This window comes from Colletotrichum acutatum (genome assembly GCF_030867785.1).
Source record: "Colletotrichum acutatum strain CBS 112980 chromosome Unknown BDZ83scaffold_84, whole genome shotgun sequence".
NCBI classification, from domain to species: domain Eukaryota; kingdom Fungi; phylum Ascomycota; class Sordariomycetes; order Glomerellales; family Glomerellaceae; genus Colletotrichum; species Colletotrichum acutatum.
The window spans coordinates 174360-188934 of NW_026849078.1; the positions used below are offsets into that span (position 1 = coordinate 174360).

The 14575-nt window shown below is 49.6% G+C and overlaps 7 protein-coding genes across 7 annotated transcripts; 4 read left to right on the forward strand and 3 right to left on the reverse strand.

Moving 5' to 3' along the window:
* The first annotated feature begins 37 nt into the window (after positions 1-37).
* On the forward strand, positions 38-1691 carry BDZ83DRAFT_437698 (uncharacterized protein). Its single transcript, XM_060503085.1, has 5 exons — positions 38-317; positions 420-474; positions 529-1056; positions 1143-1481; positions 1535-1691. The coding sequence occupies exons 1-5, from the start codon at positions 281-283 to the stop codon at positions 1608-1610; spliced, it is 1035 nt and encodes a 344-aa protein (XP_060362227.1). The 5' UTR covers positions 38-280; the 3' UTR covers positions 1611-1691.
* A 109-nt stretch (positions 1692-1800) lies between these two features.
* Positions 1801-3345, reverse strand: BDZ83DRAFT_555222 (uncharacterized protein; the record flags this gene model as incomplete). The annotated part of the gene is made up of 2 exons (XM_060503514.1): positions 1801-2495; positions 2556-3345. Coding segments are annotated over 2 exons (1485 nt in total), but the record flags the coding sequence as incomplete, so codon positions are not given.
* Positions 3346-5150: 1805 nt separating this feature from the next.
* BDZ83DRAFT_437720 (uncharacterized protein) lies at positions 5151-6169 on the forward strand. Its single transcript, XM_060503086.1, has 2 exons — positions 5151-5798; positions 5851-6169. The coding sequence occupies exons 1-2, from the start codon at positions 5337-5339 to the stop codon at positions 5902-5904; spliced, it is 516 nt and encodes a 171-aa protein (XP_060362229.1). The 5' UTR covers positions 5151-5336; the 3' UTR covers positions 5905-6169.
* Positions 6012-7963, forward strand: BDZ83DRAFT_583672 (fungal-specific transcription factor domain-containing protein; the record flags this gene model as incomplete). Its single annotated transcript, XM_060505683.1, has 4 exons — positions 6012-6370; positions 6419-7138; positions 7196-7641; positions 7713-7963. Coding segments are annotated over 4 exons (1776 nt in total), but the record flags the coding sequence as incomplete, so codon positions are not given.
* A 376-nt stretch (positions 7964-8339) lies between these two features.
* Positions 8340-9857, reverse strand: BDZ83DRAFT_583634 (major facilitator superfamily domain-containing protein; the record flags this gene model as incomplete). Its single annotated transcript, XM_060505680.1, has 4 exons — positions 8340-8632; positions 8685-8896; positions 8950-9667; positions 9731-9857. The coding sequence occupies 4 exons, from the start codon at positions 9855-9857 to the stop codon at positions 8340-8342; spliced, it is 1350 nt and encodes a 449-aa protein (XP_060362231.1).
* Positions 9858-10292: 435 nt separating this feature from the next.
* BDZ83DRAFT_630124 (uncharacterized protein) lies at positions 10293-12171 on the forward strand. Its single transcript, XM_060508799.1, has 4 exons — positions 10293-10629; positions 10690-11001; positions 11059-11264; positions 11320-12171. Exons 1-4 carry the CDS (start codon positions 10487-10489, stop codon positions 12045-12047), a joined length of 1389 nt encoding a protein of 462 aa, XP_060362232.1. The 5' UTR covers positions 10293-10486; the 3' UTR covers positions 12048-12171.
* Positions 12165-13065, reverse strand: BDZ83DRAFT_630126 (uncharacterized protein). Its single transcript, XM_060508800.1, has one exon. It carries the CDS (start codon positions 13032-13034, stop codon positions 12582-12584), a length of 453 nt encoding a protein of 150 aa, XP_060362233.1. The 5' UTR covers positions 13035-13065; the 3' UTR covers positions 12165-12581.
* Positions 13066-14575: the final 1510 nt, after the last annotated feature.

The window sequence follows — 14575 nt, forward strand, 5'->3', positions numbered from 1 at the left end:
ATGAAACAAGTGGACCATTTGATCTTCAGCCGAACATCCGAGACCGTCCTGAGATCTGAAACCGCCATCTGAGGTGAGGAAATATGATGTGCAGTCGCAGCTCACGGTCAGTTGATATCGTTGCATTTCGAGAATATCGAGAACTTGCAACCAGTGCTACACAACAACAAATCTCAACATCGAAGGACAAAAACGTTATTTTAAATTCGTACAACTCGTCTTCACTGTCCGTCAATCTTTCGAAACCATTCCACGCTTCGTGTTGTCCATTTGCATCAATATGAGCAGCAAGATATTCCGTATTTTCAACCCTGGAGGTTCGTCCATCGAATTGAGGCAGCACAGATATGCGCACGCATGTCGTGCAGCAGCTGTATGTGTATAACTTCATTGTTGTCCGGGATCTAAATCCATTACAGAGGCCAAGAAAGATCCAGTGGAGAAGCGGCGAGCACAACTCCGAAGTGCTCAACGGTATGGAAATGTATATTTGCCGGCGCTGAGGCGATATTCTGATCCTGAATATAGGTCATACCGTGATCGCAAGGACAAGTACACCAAGTCGCTCGAACAAGAGGTCGAAAGAGCCCAAAACAGAGAAACTGAGCTTATGATCCGATGCGAGCAAATGTATGCTGCTCTCGAATCATTAACAGAACTACTTTCTCGCCATGGAATCGGCGTTCCTGCTGCTTTCGTGGATAGCTTGATTAGCAAGAGTGACAGTGGAATGCATAGCTCGTTGCATTCTAGAACGGACGAAACCTTGACTGGAGTGGGAGTCATCGAATATTCGAAAGCTCCAGAGATAAAATCAAAAGATGGTCGGGCGGCTGATAGAAGCCCAGTCCACGCGAAACTCTATACGGCGGCTGACATTGTTGTCGATGACCTCCAAACGGCAACAGACGCCCTTTCGAGTCGCCAATACACCGAAAAGAAAGAGACGGACTTGCCGTGGTTGAAGATTAACACAGCGGTTACCATGTATGACTGTGAAGACAACCGAATGTGCGAGGTTGATTTAATCGCAGCAGGTATGGAGTTTGTTCTAAGGTGAGACCACGACCGTGCTACCATATATCGATCTCGTCTGAAGGTCACGTCTTCATAAGTTGCACACTCGCTGACTCCGTTCAAAGGCTCGAAAGACCTTGTCTTGAACATGTTCATGGTGACCCCAAGAAACCCGAGGACTCAACCGGTCACATTTTGACAGTATCGGCGCGAACTCTATCTTTACATACAGACCCATCACGGCCGAACGAGAAAGATTGTGTTGGTACTCCGTCGTACGAAGGCGCACCCCGGGATATCTTAGAACGGATCTTGGCTCTCTCTCCGCACGTTTGCTTCGACGGGGAGATGACGCCAGCTCAGGCGTGGAAATATATACGGAGCCAACCTCACTTTGGTGGCATCGAGTTGCGAAGATTATGGGCGCTTGCTGATAAATTAATGGAGGGCATCAAATGTCATGGGTGAGTCAAGCTCTTCACGGTAGGCTCCTTTCTCGGGCTAACAATGAAATCAGTTTTGGTGCTGTGATCGAGACCCAGAATTTCCAGACATTGGTATACGATGCTCTGCTGCTCGGGACGCAATTCTAAAAGGAGCTATTCTTAATTCAACAATGGCTAGCTCTAGAGTTTGGCAATATGATTGCCGATGTCCAAGGATTGTGTTGAACGATAACAGACTATGGAAGAGAAAACGACAAGAATGGTCCTTTTTCTTAAAACATAGCGAGTTCTTTCAGTGCCTATTCTATAATGGCGAAATTTCTGTATCATCATTCGCGTCTATTTGGAGAAAATCCCAAGTTGCCAAATCGCGAAAAAGGCTGGGCATACCGTAATCGAAGAAATCGTAAAAGGCCCTGTCAAAATGAGAGTAAGATAGCCCGTCAACGAACCAAGAACCAGCTTGGTTACCCGATTGTCCATCATTATCTGTGTAATTTTGCGGTAGAAAAACCTCACTAGGCTGCATCAAGCTCGAAACAGGTAATACTGAGTTTCCAGTCGTACCCTGATTTGGTCGCTGTAGGTTATTCAAATTGCTGATAGGATTCCTAGTGATGTTTTCGTGTTGATGTGTGTTGTCGCAAGTGCATGGGGCACCCTCTGTGGTTCGAATGGGAGGGGCGCCGGGCCTGGTAAAATGTTGCAAACGCCTCACTAATCTGGCTACTCCTTTCGCACTGGTCCAAAGTTGACTGAGGATAACGAGGTTGTCGTAACATGCTCCAAGATCTTTGTGCGCTTCATCTGGTGCTCGCTCGCCATCCCTGAGAGCGCGGTAGATCACCGTGGTAGACATTGACATAGCATAAGGTATAAGAGGAAGAGGCGGGAGATTCGCAGGTCCTTCAAGACAGACGATGCGTAGTACATTATCAGCAGAGGATAGACGTCGCTGATACTGGACGCTCTTCGGCCCGCTATAGCGACAGGAGAGCATCGCGGCAACGTGGTACCAAATCTGCAAGTACACTAAAAGACTACCATCAGAGAAATTCACAGCCTATTACTTCAGACTCCAGAGTTACTTACATCTGTGGGATTTCTGGAACCCATCCAGGCAAAGATTGGTGGTCAGCTCAGAGAATGTCGGAAATGCATCAGAGTCATCGTCCATTGCAGTTGAGCTAGCTTTATAGATTTTAGTTGCCGTTTTCATCAAATCTCCAAGAGAGAGAGATATGGCGATCAGCTGAGACCGGTAGTGATTCTTTCGAGGGGCAATGCGTTCAACCCCAATGTCTGTATCATCAATCATGAACGGAGCGGCGCCCATGACAGGCTTGTTCAACCGATCAAAATTTCGTAGTGTCCACCACAAAAAGTCGCAACGCTCTTGATCGGAATTTACGGGGATCTTTACGTGCAGTGATATTGCCCACGCTTCAGATATAGCCTGAGAAAGATACCCCGATGAGCGATCCAGTCCACCCAGGCCGTCGTTGTGTAGATGCATCAAGGCTAAAATTTGAATTTTGGTGATTCGGTCGGGCTCGAGATCTGCCTTGATAGAGGCATCAAGACCTTTGAGCAATTCAGAAGCAAAGTGTCTCTGATCCATGATTGCGCCATCTTCACGGATTCTCAGAAATGGGGCGGCCTGTCTAAATTTACAGGCAATGAGGGATACTGCTCTGAGGAGGAAAACTGATGCCTGCCCATTGCTGTAGTCCCGGAATATTGCAGCTCCATCTACCACTGGAATGAGATCATCTAAGAGCACGTTGTAAATTGACAGAAGGCTGTCAGTCGTCGACTTTGGTAATTCGAGAAAAGCACCCTCTTCTTCAAGATATCGTCGTTGGGCGTCTGAAATTTCAATCCGTCTGGACTTGAGACGGTGACGATCGTACCAATTGCGCTGGCGGAGAGATCTTTCCTTTAGGGAAATGCATTCTTCAGATGCAATTAAGTCTTTCTCCTGACGACGTGGATGTACTCGACAAGTGCCGGCCTTCTCTGCAAGTCTTGCCCCTGTCGAACCCATAGAAAGATCTGCCAAGACGGATTCTGGGTTGTACAGACTGACACGGCTCGGACTTGGACTCGAATTTCGAGTATTCGATGTATGATCAACTGGGTCTGTGATTGACCTATCGCCGCGTCTGGCAGCGTATGATCTTTCGGTGACACCGACATGATAACACCGTTTCTTTCGTGTGCGACAGCCTTGACAGGGTGAATGGCTTGAGTTAGTTGGAAGGGGTTCTACGGAGAGGACACGGACATGAGAAAGACAACATGGACTTATCTTGGGATGAGCGTTTAGCGTTCTGCTTCGCCGAGGCTTGCCAAACAATTTCCATGTTGGTAGTTGTTTTCCGATGCTCAGTCGGTTGCTGCCGGAACAGGTAAGATGGCAATCAAACTTGGCGAGAAAGACAAGAGCCTTCCCGGTTACTACGTGACATTACGCGTCTCCCTAGTTCCTTAGTTGCACAAGTGATGGAAACCTCTATTCCGACAGGTCGGGCGATGTTGCGGAGAAAAGTTGAAGTCTGGTGGAGTCTGATCGATGTCACCAGCTGAAATCAGCCCTGGAGGCAGCTCATCTCCACATCATCGTCACTTTGACCAATCAGCAAAGTCTTGAAATTGCAATCTCCACATCTCTTGGAGTTGCGAAAACGTGGGGAAATGTCCCCCCCTCACATTGAGCTCGGATTCTCGTCACTGCGTCACAGACTCCGACCTTGTTAAGTAAGGTGGTTCAATCAAAAGCCACCTTGTCCATGTGGGGTTTTCCGCACAACTTACAATAACTCTTCAGACCAGTCCTGGAGAAAGTCAAAGGAACACCTCACGAACAGCCCGCGCAAATCTGTTCTCCAGTCCGATGCCCCGGAAATCCTCGATAACAATGACGTTGTTTTTGTGGATGAACCCATCCTCGAAGAAGTTTCTGTCGGTGACCTGCAGCGTCTGCTCGCTTCAGAGCTTGGGTCCAAGAAGAGGACGTGATGCCTGTTGAGACGGACGACAGTAGTGGCAGTGACAGGCGCTACGTGCCACGAGGCGCAAGGCATGAGTTCTTTATCCTCGTTGACAACGTCTGTCTCCGCTCCTCGTTGACTCGTCTTATTTGCGGCTTCCTTAAATGATCCTACCTAGACATGTCGCGAATATCTCAAGATCTGGCACCAAGCTATGGGGACCGAACCATGCGATGAGTTGGGCGATTGGAATTTTCCATTGCTTTGAGAGGTAGCTACCGAGATACCTAGTTTCCCAAGGTTATTAAACGCAAAATGCTGCACGAAACCTCAATCACATCGACTGATTACTACACGTACTTAGACGGCATTAGGAATCGCGGCTCGAGTTGGCCTTTCATTTCGCACCTCTCAGGAATATTCATAAGGGAAATATGAGAAATTTTGGCCTTGAGTTCATTTTTGTAATCTACATTCCCCGGGTTCGGGTCCATTGATTTAAGCCCAAGGTGTTCACAAGAAATCTGTGTGTCATCATTTCATCTACAATAAAAAAGGGGCGCGTCTTGTGGCTCACCTTTGTAGGCATGATTACATACTGGAATGACTGATGGGCCGATAGACGCCTGTTGCGGAAAAAGAATTCGCCTATCTGTGGAGTCTCATTAGTGCTGGCAGTGTACGCGCCCCGTCAGCACACTCGCGTTTCTACGTTTTGCTTCCAACCTGGTCCGTTAACTTATTACAAATTACAACCTTCGATTTGATGTTTCAAAGAAGCGGCAAGTGAAATGGCCCAAAGCGTTCAATGGGGCAATGACTGAAGTAGCACGTCTATTGCATAACGACGTATGTTCGGTCCACCGTTCAAGCATGCATCATGGACCCAAACTGCGCATTCAGGCGGACTACACCCAACGCCTTGCAACGCCGGCCATATCGTTCAAAGAGGAATCGGCCGTGTATGCTCTGTCGTTCACGTAAGACCTCATGTCGCCGTGCGGAAAAAGACATAGCGTGCATAACGTGCCGCAAACGAGGTCAACGTTGCAGCTTTCTCGATGATCTCACTCAAGAGTCAGGAACCGCCTCTGTAACCGGGGGAAGCCCTAATGATGGCTATGGCTTGGATGACCTGGGGCAGGCCGGAGTCGACTTCGGCACTTCAACAGCCCTGCCAGAAGGTTTGGCCAGTGATGTTGTTCCGGGCTCCCTAGAGGACCAAGCGAACGACCGCTTCAGTCAATATTCCGTGGACGTGGACGCAATATACGGAGACTTCACCGATGAAAGGATCTGGAGCAGCCCTCCGCCGGATGAGACACAACCTGCGAGCACTACCGTTGGAGCTGGTCTGATGCCATTGGATGGAATCTCGCTTACGAATTCTCAAGTTCTTCATCATTAATCTAAGACACACGAGCAAGCAGCTCTGCTGCCAACATTAGAAGCCCTGTCGAAAGGCGCAAATTCCGCGCACGAGATCGGGGGTAGATTCTCGACAGAACCACACGCTGGTTGTGTACAGTAATCTTACCCGATCGATGCGACTTTCACCATCGACCAAAGACATGGGTTTCAAAGCGCGTACTTTGGTCTTTCGGAAGAGTCGGACCCTTATCTTCTCCGACACTACTTGTATGACGACGCAGATGAATTTCCTTTTCTTCGAGTAATATATCGAAGGGCACAGCCCTGGACCCCTGCCCATCGCGACCATTCTTCGGTTTTAGGACACCACAGCTCAACTCATGATGAAAACAATGTACCGGTACAGTTCCTTTTGACCTCAAATGAGCTGAGCGACGAGCTCAGGCGCCTCGGGCCTACCAATCATTCGTACGATCATGGGTTAGTAAGAAAGGAACTAAACAACTTGGTGAGTGAAGATGTTGGACAAAGGCTTGTTCTCTTGTAAGCATGCTCCATTTCCGACCAAACAACGTGAGCCTAACTGGACAGGTTCGTACAATACGTTTACCCAGCACTTCCCGTTATTTCTCGGTCACAAATAGTGACTGCCCTTGGTGGACATTTCAAGTCCTCATCCTCGGGACATGCTTCATTGCCAACCTATCTGCTAGCTGCCATATACGCTTCTGCGCTCCCTTTCACTGCATACGACGACATACTATGCGTCTCCAGTGTCTACAAGAAACCTCCCGTACAAAGACTATGGCAAATGGCCTATGACGGGGTCCAGACTACGCTGCATACCCCGCAACTAGCTACCATCTCAGGCGCATTACTGTACCTTCACAAGCCTCGAGTAGGAGTGCAGCATGTTTCCGCTGACACGTCTTTCGCATGGTCTATGATCACCTCTGTTGTTGGTTTAGCCACGAGCCTAGCGCTGCACTTGGACTGTAGTTCATGGTCAATACCGCCGTGGGAAAAGCGGTTGCGACGCCGCTTGTGGTGGATGACATTCTCCGAGGCGACGTGGAGAAGTCTCTTGTTGGGAAGGCCTGCTGTAATCGCGCCAGATCAGTGGAATGTGTCAGAGCTTACTTTTCTGGATTTTGAGGTTGAGGAACCACTTCTTCAGCTTGGCGATGACATGGAAACAAACCATTTCGCGGAAAAGCTGCGACATGCCATAAATGAGTCCGATAAGAGTATGGTATCACAGCGACTCGCAACCTTGACCATCATTGCCGACAATATTTACCGCTGTCTTTAGTAAGTCCTCTGAAACCCGTTGTTTGATGCTTTCATGCGCTGAGAGAAACCGCACAGCACGATACGGGCTACTGAGAGGCTCGCCGATGACCTTATTGGCTCTATCAGGGCCATCAAACCTCTCCGCGAAGAGCTCAAGCTGTGGTATGCCGGTCTTCCTCTCTATCTGAAGACACCGAGGTTGGATCCCGAGAGCGCCGCTCCTGCTGCACCAAGCTCGGCAGCCTGCCTCAAATTCGCTTACCTTACTCTCGAAATTCTGCTTTACCGAGCTTTGCTTCGGCCACTGGGAAATATCGATCTGGAAGATATTTCGAATGCCGTTCCACAGACAGAACACGTTCGCAGTGACTCGGATGCGAACATAACTGAACGAGAACCGGGCGAGGGCCTGCAAAACGAGATAGAGCTGATCATATGTGCTGCCGAAAACTGTGCGAGGATTGTCAGCACCTTCACGGTCGAACTGATGTCTTGGGACTTTGCTGGCTTCTGGTATGCTTGTAAGTGACGCTCATGTTTGTGAAGGAAGGACACAATTATGGGCACATGTCTAATTTGTGAACCAACCTAGGGTCTCGTATTGGCTGGGCGATAACCTCAAGCTTTCTGGCCTTACTCGTTGTCCAGTCACCGAGCGTGATGCACGCAAAGACGTGCAAGAATCTGATCGACAAGTGGCGGCAAATATTACGACACCAGTCCCAAAGCTTTGAGGACATGAGTCTTGGGATTCTTCGGTTGGATGCGATGTACTGGTCAAACATGAATAAGATCTTTAGGATCAACAGACATGTGGCACAGGTAATCAGAGAATCGACATGAAGTCGACTTTGCAGTGCAATATTCTCGCTATGCACTAAGTGGCTCTCCAAACGCCTGGACATCATCCCCACGGACAGAAGCAATCGACATCATCAGCATTCACAATACGAGCCCATCAAGGCTGGTACCCACCGTACAAATGCTGCTGAACATTGGCATCCTCGGCATGGCCGCTGAAAGGTTTCTACAAAACGGCTCCGAGGATGGCCTCCACCGCAAATTTCAGCGGTTATCATGGGTCAACAAGAATACAAGCAAGTGCTGAACGCTCTTGGCAAACTCCTTTATCATGTCTATGTATCCAGATTGTGTCGGGCATCTACAGCTGTTCTCCTGTGGCGCCGCAATCCTACTAGTGACCGAGGACTGATCACAGTTATACCGCGAGCCGGAGATCTCCAGATACAGTTCCAATCTGTCGTGTATTTCTCCTACGGACCAGGAGGTAGATGAGTCCGACTGCAACTAAAGCAATGGCCTCCATGGCGAGCGAGACTGCATTGCCCATAATATAGCGCGGCGAGTCCTTCTTAGGATAAATCTGGGACGAGGGAATTCCCGAGGCGTTGGCGATGGAGATGAGCAGAGGAATACCGATTGAGCGCACGTGATCATTAGGAAGGTTATTTGTCACCCAGGTGACGACAAGGGTGTTGTAAGGGTAGACACCTATGACATCTTAGGGGCTGGACAGTTTCAACAGGGTGTGAATTAGACTCACCAGCAGCAACGAGGAACATGGCGAAAAGGTCTGCGCCGTGGTTACCAGTGCCGACGGTGATCGCATAGCCAATAAGGACAGGAATCGGAACGATCATGGCGATGACGCCGCGCTTGTTGAGTTTGTCGGAGAGCCAAGCGACGAGGCACAGGAACAGGCAGGCAAAGACGTAAACTGGGATGGAGAGATAGTTCGCCTGAAGGGAGGTATATCTACTACGTATGAGATGCATACTTTCACTATGTGAAGGAGAAAAGAGACATACCCAAAACCAACGACGAGAGTAGGCAGAAAGGTTGTGAAGCCGAATAGCGGAACGGACGAGCAGAACATGCCGATGGCGGCAACGTAGATAATGGGTTCCGTAAAAGCCATCTTGGCATACTTCCACTCGAATTTTCTCTCGCCCTTGTAGGCGACGTCACGCTTGACACGCAGACTCATGACGTAGCGCTCCTCTTCGTTGAGAAACCATGCCTTCTCAGAGTCAAACGGTAGTGTGACCCAGAGAGCCAGGCCGATCACGATGGAGATGCAACCCTCGATGATGAACAGCCAGCGCCAGGCCTCAAGGCTGGCCTTGGAGCCCATTGTCTGGATGCCGTAGGCAACGAGGCCACCAAAAGCACCTGAGAGGGCAATGGCACCGTAGAGAACGGCAATGCGCTTGGCTTGTTGGGCCCGGGAGTAGACGGTCGATATCAGGAAAGCAAGGCAGGGGAAGAGGCCCGACTCGAAAACTCCGAGGAGAAGGCGGACCGCGATACCTTGGTAATAGTTGTGGATGAAGCCAGTTCCAATAGTGACGACACTCCAACCGATCATAGCGACAGCTAGGACTATGTTGGCCCCCCATTTCTTGACCGCCACAACCCAGGGAATCTCGAACAAGACGTAGGTCGGATAGAACAAGGTTGACAGGTCATTAAACTGTGTTCCAACGAGCCCCAGGTCTTGTTCAAAACCAAAGACTCGAGCGTTTCCTGTCGAAAGCTCGTGTCAATGCCAACGGCCACAACGCTGATAACGATGAGATGCTCACATACCAATATTAGTTCGGTCAAGATATGCAATGAGCATGAGCAACGCCATTTGCGGCATCATGTACTTGTCGAATTTCGAGATAGCACGTTTCTCTAGGACCGAATCGATCAATATTGAGCTTTCACCCATGGCCGAATGTGGCGAGTCGGTGTTGCTCGGAACAAAGTCCGAGTTAATCTTAGCTTCTTTGGTATACTCCATGGTCATGTTGTCTGGGAGGTGAAAGTGAATGGACTTGATGATGATATTCGAGTTGAGACTCCGCCGCCCTTTTTGAGGACAGCATAGCTGATGAGTCCGACAATGATATCGGGAGAGCTCATCGAGATGACCCGTATCTGTTGATAAGTGTCGCCGGCTCAGCTCAACAATAAGTCTTGATAACAGATTTAGGTTGTTAGCTTAGCCGTTGATAAGCGGTTGTTTGGACCCGGCGAAGAAGCAGTTGACCAGTCAGGTTCCGTTTTCGCCGAAACTATGGAGCTAGAATCCGCCGAATATATTTATAGATTGTGGTGGAGACGAATTCGCCGAATAATTTGTGGGTACGGGACCGCGATAGAGTACGTTTATGGGCCAACTATTAATGCCCATACTTGCTAGAACATCGAGCCGTGTGTGTGCTTGAGAAGTCTGATATCGAGGCGACAGTCGGCATCATTCTGTTTACGTTCAAACAGCCATCCGACTAGCATCTTCTCTCCAAGTTCTGTAAGCGAAACTTAAGGAAAAACGACCTCGCAATTCGCACCGCAAATATGTCAACGACGGCGACCATGACGACGCCTGCCCAGATCCTGTCGCAGATCAGCCCTGTACTCACAGTAGTCATAGATAGGCAACGGCTGATGGATGACATACATCTCACGGCTCAATGGGGCGAAGGACAGAGATGGGGAGAGTATGCCTGCGCCATGTTCTCTCACTTTAAAGTGAGCCACAAGAGCTGACGATGAAACAGCGCCCCGACCGAGATTGGCATGGCTCGGCTAGCGTTGAGTGATGCAGATAAAATGACACGAGATTGGTTTATCCAAGAGGTCAAGAAGTATGGTTGCAAAGTGCAGGTTGATGCAATGGGCAATATCTTTGCCATCCGGCCTGGCAGAAGAGAAGGTCACCCTACGTTCATGGGCTCTCACCTGGACACGCAACCCGCTGGCGGTAGATACGACGGTATTCTTGGCGTTCTCGCAGGAGTTGCAGCCCTGAGAGCTCTGCACGAGTCTGGAATCGAAACCGAGTACCCTGTTGGTGTTGTTGACTGGACCAAGTAAGTGCTGCCTGTAATTGGATGACATTCCATAATATAACTGCTTACGGCAAGCAGTGAGGAGGGTGCAAGATTTCCACAGTGCATGATGGCTTCTGCAGTATGGGCTGGTGTTACAGACGTCAACAGCACACATCGGATCGCTGATATCGAAGATGCAAACGTTACAGTCAGGTCTGAGCTGGAGAGGATAGGCTACCTGGGCGCGATACCTGCGCACTACACCGCGACGCCTATGGCGGCTCATTTTGAGCTTCATATCGGTATGCAATCTAGTATTTTGCCGAAATGTGACCACATGCTGACAGAGTTATTCAGAGCAAGGGCCCATTCTTGAGGCATCCAACCAATGCATCGGTGCTGTCCAGGGAGTCCAGGCCAGCAAATGGTTCACCATCACCGTCGGGGGCCGAGACAGCCATACCGGAGCCACTAACTTTGAGAACCGGTCCGATGCTCTTCTGACCAGTGCGCAAATGATTCTACGGTCACATCAAGTCGCTACCGAGTTCAAGTCGTTGGCATCCACTGGCCTCCTCTCCCTGGAGCCGGGAAGCACGAATACCGTTCCTGGAGTTGTCACTTTCTCAATGGACCTGCGATCCAGCGAGAATAAGAAAATTGACGAAATGGAAGAGATTCTTCGAAGGGATTTTGAAAGCATTGCCAAGGGCGAAAGCGTCGGAACTGTTACTGCAGGATGCACTCGTGGTCGTGGTTGCAGCGTCTCTTGGAAGGTCGACTCAGATGCCAAGGTTGCCAACTTTGACAAGGACTGTATTGAATGCATAGAGAAGGGGAGCGAGTCGCTGTTCGGAGAACAGGCGTCATCACTGACGAGGAGGATGTATAGTGGCGCTGGACACGACAGTGTGCACACCTCTACGAGGGTGCCCACGGCGATGATATTCGTTCCATGCAGAGAGGGCATAACTCACAACCCGACTGAGTATTGCTCGCCGACGGACTGCGGTAACGGAGCACAGGTTCTTCTCAATGCTGTACTCAGATACGACCACCTTCGATCCACCAAGGCATCACCTTGAGGGAGCTTGCGTGCAGTGATACAGCGACGGGAAGCAGTAATGGTTGAGAATACCAAGAATAACTAAAGAAAGAAACGTGTCTTATGTTGTTTCGTATATTAATCTATCCATGTCTTGCCGTGCGCCAGTATGCCTTGCTATGACTACCGCGAGGTCAGACTGATTGAGAAGTATCTGCCAGAATTCTGTATTATTCTGCATTATCTCGCCTTGTTCGTAAGGCACTATTCCCATTCGACGATACTAAAACCTTCCTAAGTACCTGTTTGAGAACCCAGAGTAGATTATCTTTATATATGCACCGTCAAAGTCGACAGGTGACGTTGAGTGCATCACACAAAGACATTTAAGACCTCCCCCGAGATGCGTTCGCATCACTTGCATGAGCCGCCATACGGCGTTCCTATTCGACGACCAACCCTCAATAAAGTGTAAACCTTCCTCATTCCACGATTCCCGATGCCTAATCAATCCGCACGATTTCGATGAGCCACCAAGCGGCACGTCCTTCGACCTGAACGATCACACTCGTATCTATTGTTTGGTTTTCTGTTCCTTGAAGCCAAGCTCGGCCAGGAACGAGATCCTCGTTACCGTCACTCCAATTGTGATGATCATCCCAACCCAGTCCCCAACTTGCCACGTCGTAGGCGAGAGTCGGCCTTGTTTCCCAAACACCTCGTAGGTACCCGCAAGAAGGGAAAGATCGATCGCTAGAATAGCGGCTTGCGCGATCTTCCATACCCCGATGTCTTGAGTGTATCGTAGGAGCATGCCATTGAGGATAACACAGCCAACCAGAGCCCCGCCACCCTGGTAGAGAAGCATGTCGTGGGCTGCATCGCGCGCTCCGGTATGGGATTCAAGGAAGAACTGGTCAAGCATCCAGTCGCGCGTGAAGAAAGACATGAACGCTCCCCAGAGCGCGCATGGTGGATCCCAGTAGAGGAAGACGGCTTTGTAGATGGAGGGGATCTGGGTAGTCATCGTGAAGTGCTGGTAACTGGAGAATCCTGCAAGAACTTAAAGAGGTTCTGCGCCAAAAGGGCAAATGAGGGGGCGTGATAGCCTATTAACACCGCGGAGACGAAAAGTCTGGCCTTGAGGCTTGATCAATACTGGAAACTGCCTAGTGCTGACGGCTGAATCACGAAGTTCTTCCTTCCTTGTGGGATGATGATCCGCCCCCTCACTACCAGCTTTAAACCTTCTGTGCTGCGGCATCAATGTGCTTGTACTCTATTAGGCGTGTGGAGAACACAAGAAACAGTCGATCACGCGAACAATGTTGGCAATACATCTTACCGTGCCTTGGACGATCGCTTTTGAAGATAGCTCTAGTTGAGAGCTGTCTCAGTCATATGCAACGAAGATGAACAATGCCCGGGAGGGCTCAGAGCACCACAGGATCAAAAGAGATCAAGCATCCAGAACAGGAAGCAAGCGAGAACATCAGAATTGATATTGCTCCAGCCCATGGGCCACTGATATGTCCATATAACGTGATTCACTGTAATCCAGTAACGATTGTGATAGTAAATATGAGAAGGAAATGTATACCACTACATCGAAAGGATATAGAATCATGAAGAGCAAGGTATTCCAATGCTACACTGATGGGTTTGTGAAAGGTGCCTATCAATCATCTCCTGATACGGTAGTGGCGCCAGCTTCAATTAATACACATGTTTGAGCCATGTCCACTTGATAAAGTTGAGGATTGTCATATTCAATGTAGGTGTTATAGAAAAAATGGAGAGTCATGAGCGGGCAGAGTGTTTTGACGTTGACGCTGACGGTGTCACATGCATGCAGCCTTGCTAGGTTGATGTTCATAATCTATCGCAGGAATCTGGTCTGAAAGGAATTATAGTATAGCGGAAGTAATTATCACATTGCCTTTCGCGACCTCTTGGCTACATTCCAGGGACCACCAAGGCAGGTCTGACAAGTATTGGAAGGAAGTGCAGAAGTACCCAGTTTAATTGTTTAGTACTAATCGGCCCTATGAAACGAATAAGTTGCGGGATGTCTGGTAAGAAAGCAAGGAGACCATCCGTATAAAGTCTTCGTGATGGATGCGGTGCCAATGAGCCATTAGAGCCACTAGGGCTGGGCCTAAGGTCTTACGCCGCCACACCAATGCAGTACCAATAAGTCCCCAGAAGCTGGTACCACAGTTTGCACCGTCGGCTCCAAGTACCGAATTCCAACTGTAGAAGTCTGCAGCCCAACTTCCCTCTCGCCTAATTTTTCTTGGCATCTGCTGTTAGTGAATGAGTGAGCCTACCACCAAATTACTAACAGCCGAAAACTCTTCACCTCCCCTTGCCGGAGCCCGCATCCGCGATGGCCTCACAGCCGCCGTCGGGCACCGGACTGATGTCGGCCGACCAAGCCGACCCCGAACCAGGCTCCGGGACACCTCCGGAGCCGAACCCCACCTCAAGAGCTAAGCGACGCCGCGACGCCGAGGCACAGCCGACCCGGCCCAGCCTAACGGGAAGCCAGCTTGATGCCACCACACG

Excerpts from the sequence above, each read along its gene's own strand:
- BDZ83DRAFT_630126 (XM_060508800.1), bottom strand. The coding sequence starts at position 13,034 with ATGACTACCCAGATCCCCTCCATCTACAAAGCCGTCTTCCTCTACTGG.
- BDZ83DRAFT_437720 (XM_060503086.1), top strand. The coding sequence starts at position 5,337 with ATGGACCCAAACTGCGCATTCAGGCGGACTACACCCAACGCCTTGCAA. Across the intron at positions 5,799-5,850 it reads CACAACCTGCGAGCACTACC|TTCTTCATCATTAATCTAAG; the intron begins GTTGGAGCTGGT and ends CGAATTCTCAAG.
- BDZ83DRAFT_437698 (XM_060503085.1), top strand. The coding sequence starts at position 281 with ATGAGCAGCAAGATATTCCGTATTTTCAACCCTGGAG. Across the intron at positions 318-419 it reads CCGTATTTTCAACCCTGGAG|AGGCCAAGAAAGATCCAGTG; the intron begins GTTCGTCCATCG and ends AATCCATTACAG. Across the intron at positions 1,057-1,142 it reads GGTATGGAGTTTGTTCTAAG|GCTCGAAAGACCTTGTCTTG; the intron begins GTGAGACCACGA and ends CTCCGTTCAAAG.
- BDZ83DRAFT_630124 (XM_060508799.1), top strand. The coding sequence starts at position 10,487 with ATGTCAACGACGGCGACCATGACGACGCCTGCCCAGATCCTGTCGCAG. Across the intron at positions 10,630-10,689 it reads GAAGGACAGAGATGGGGAGA|CGCCCCGACCGAGATTGGCA; the intron begins GTATGCCTGCGC and ends ACGATGAAACAG. Across the intron at positions 11,002-11,058 it reads GGTGTTGTTGACTGGACCAA|TGAGGAGGGTGCAAGATTTC; the intron begins GTAAGTGCTGCC and ends TACGGCAAGCAG.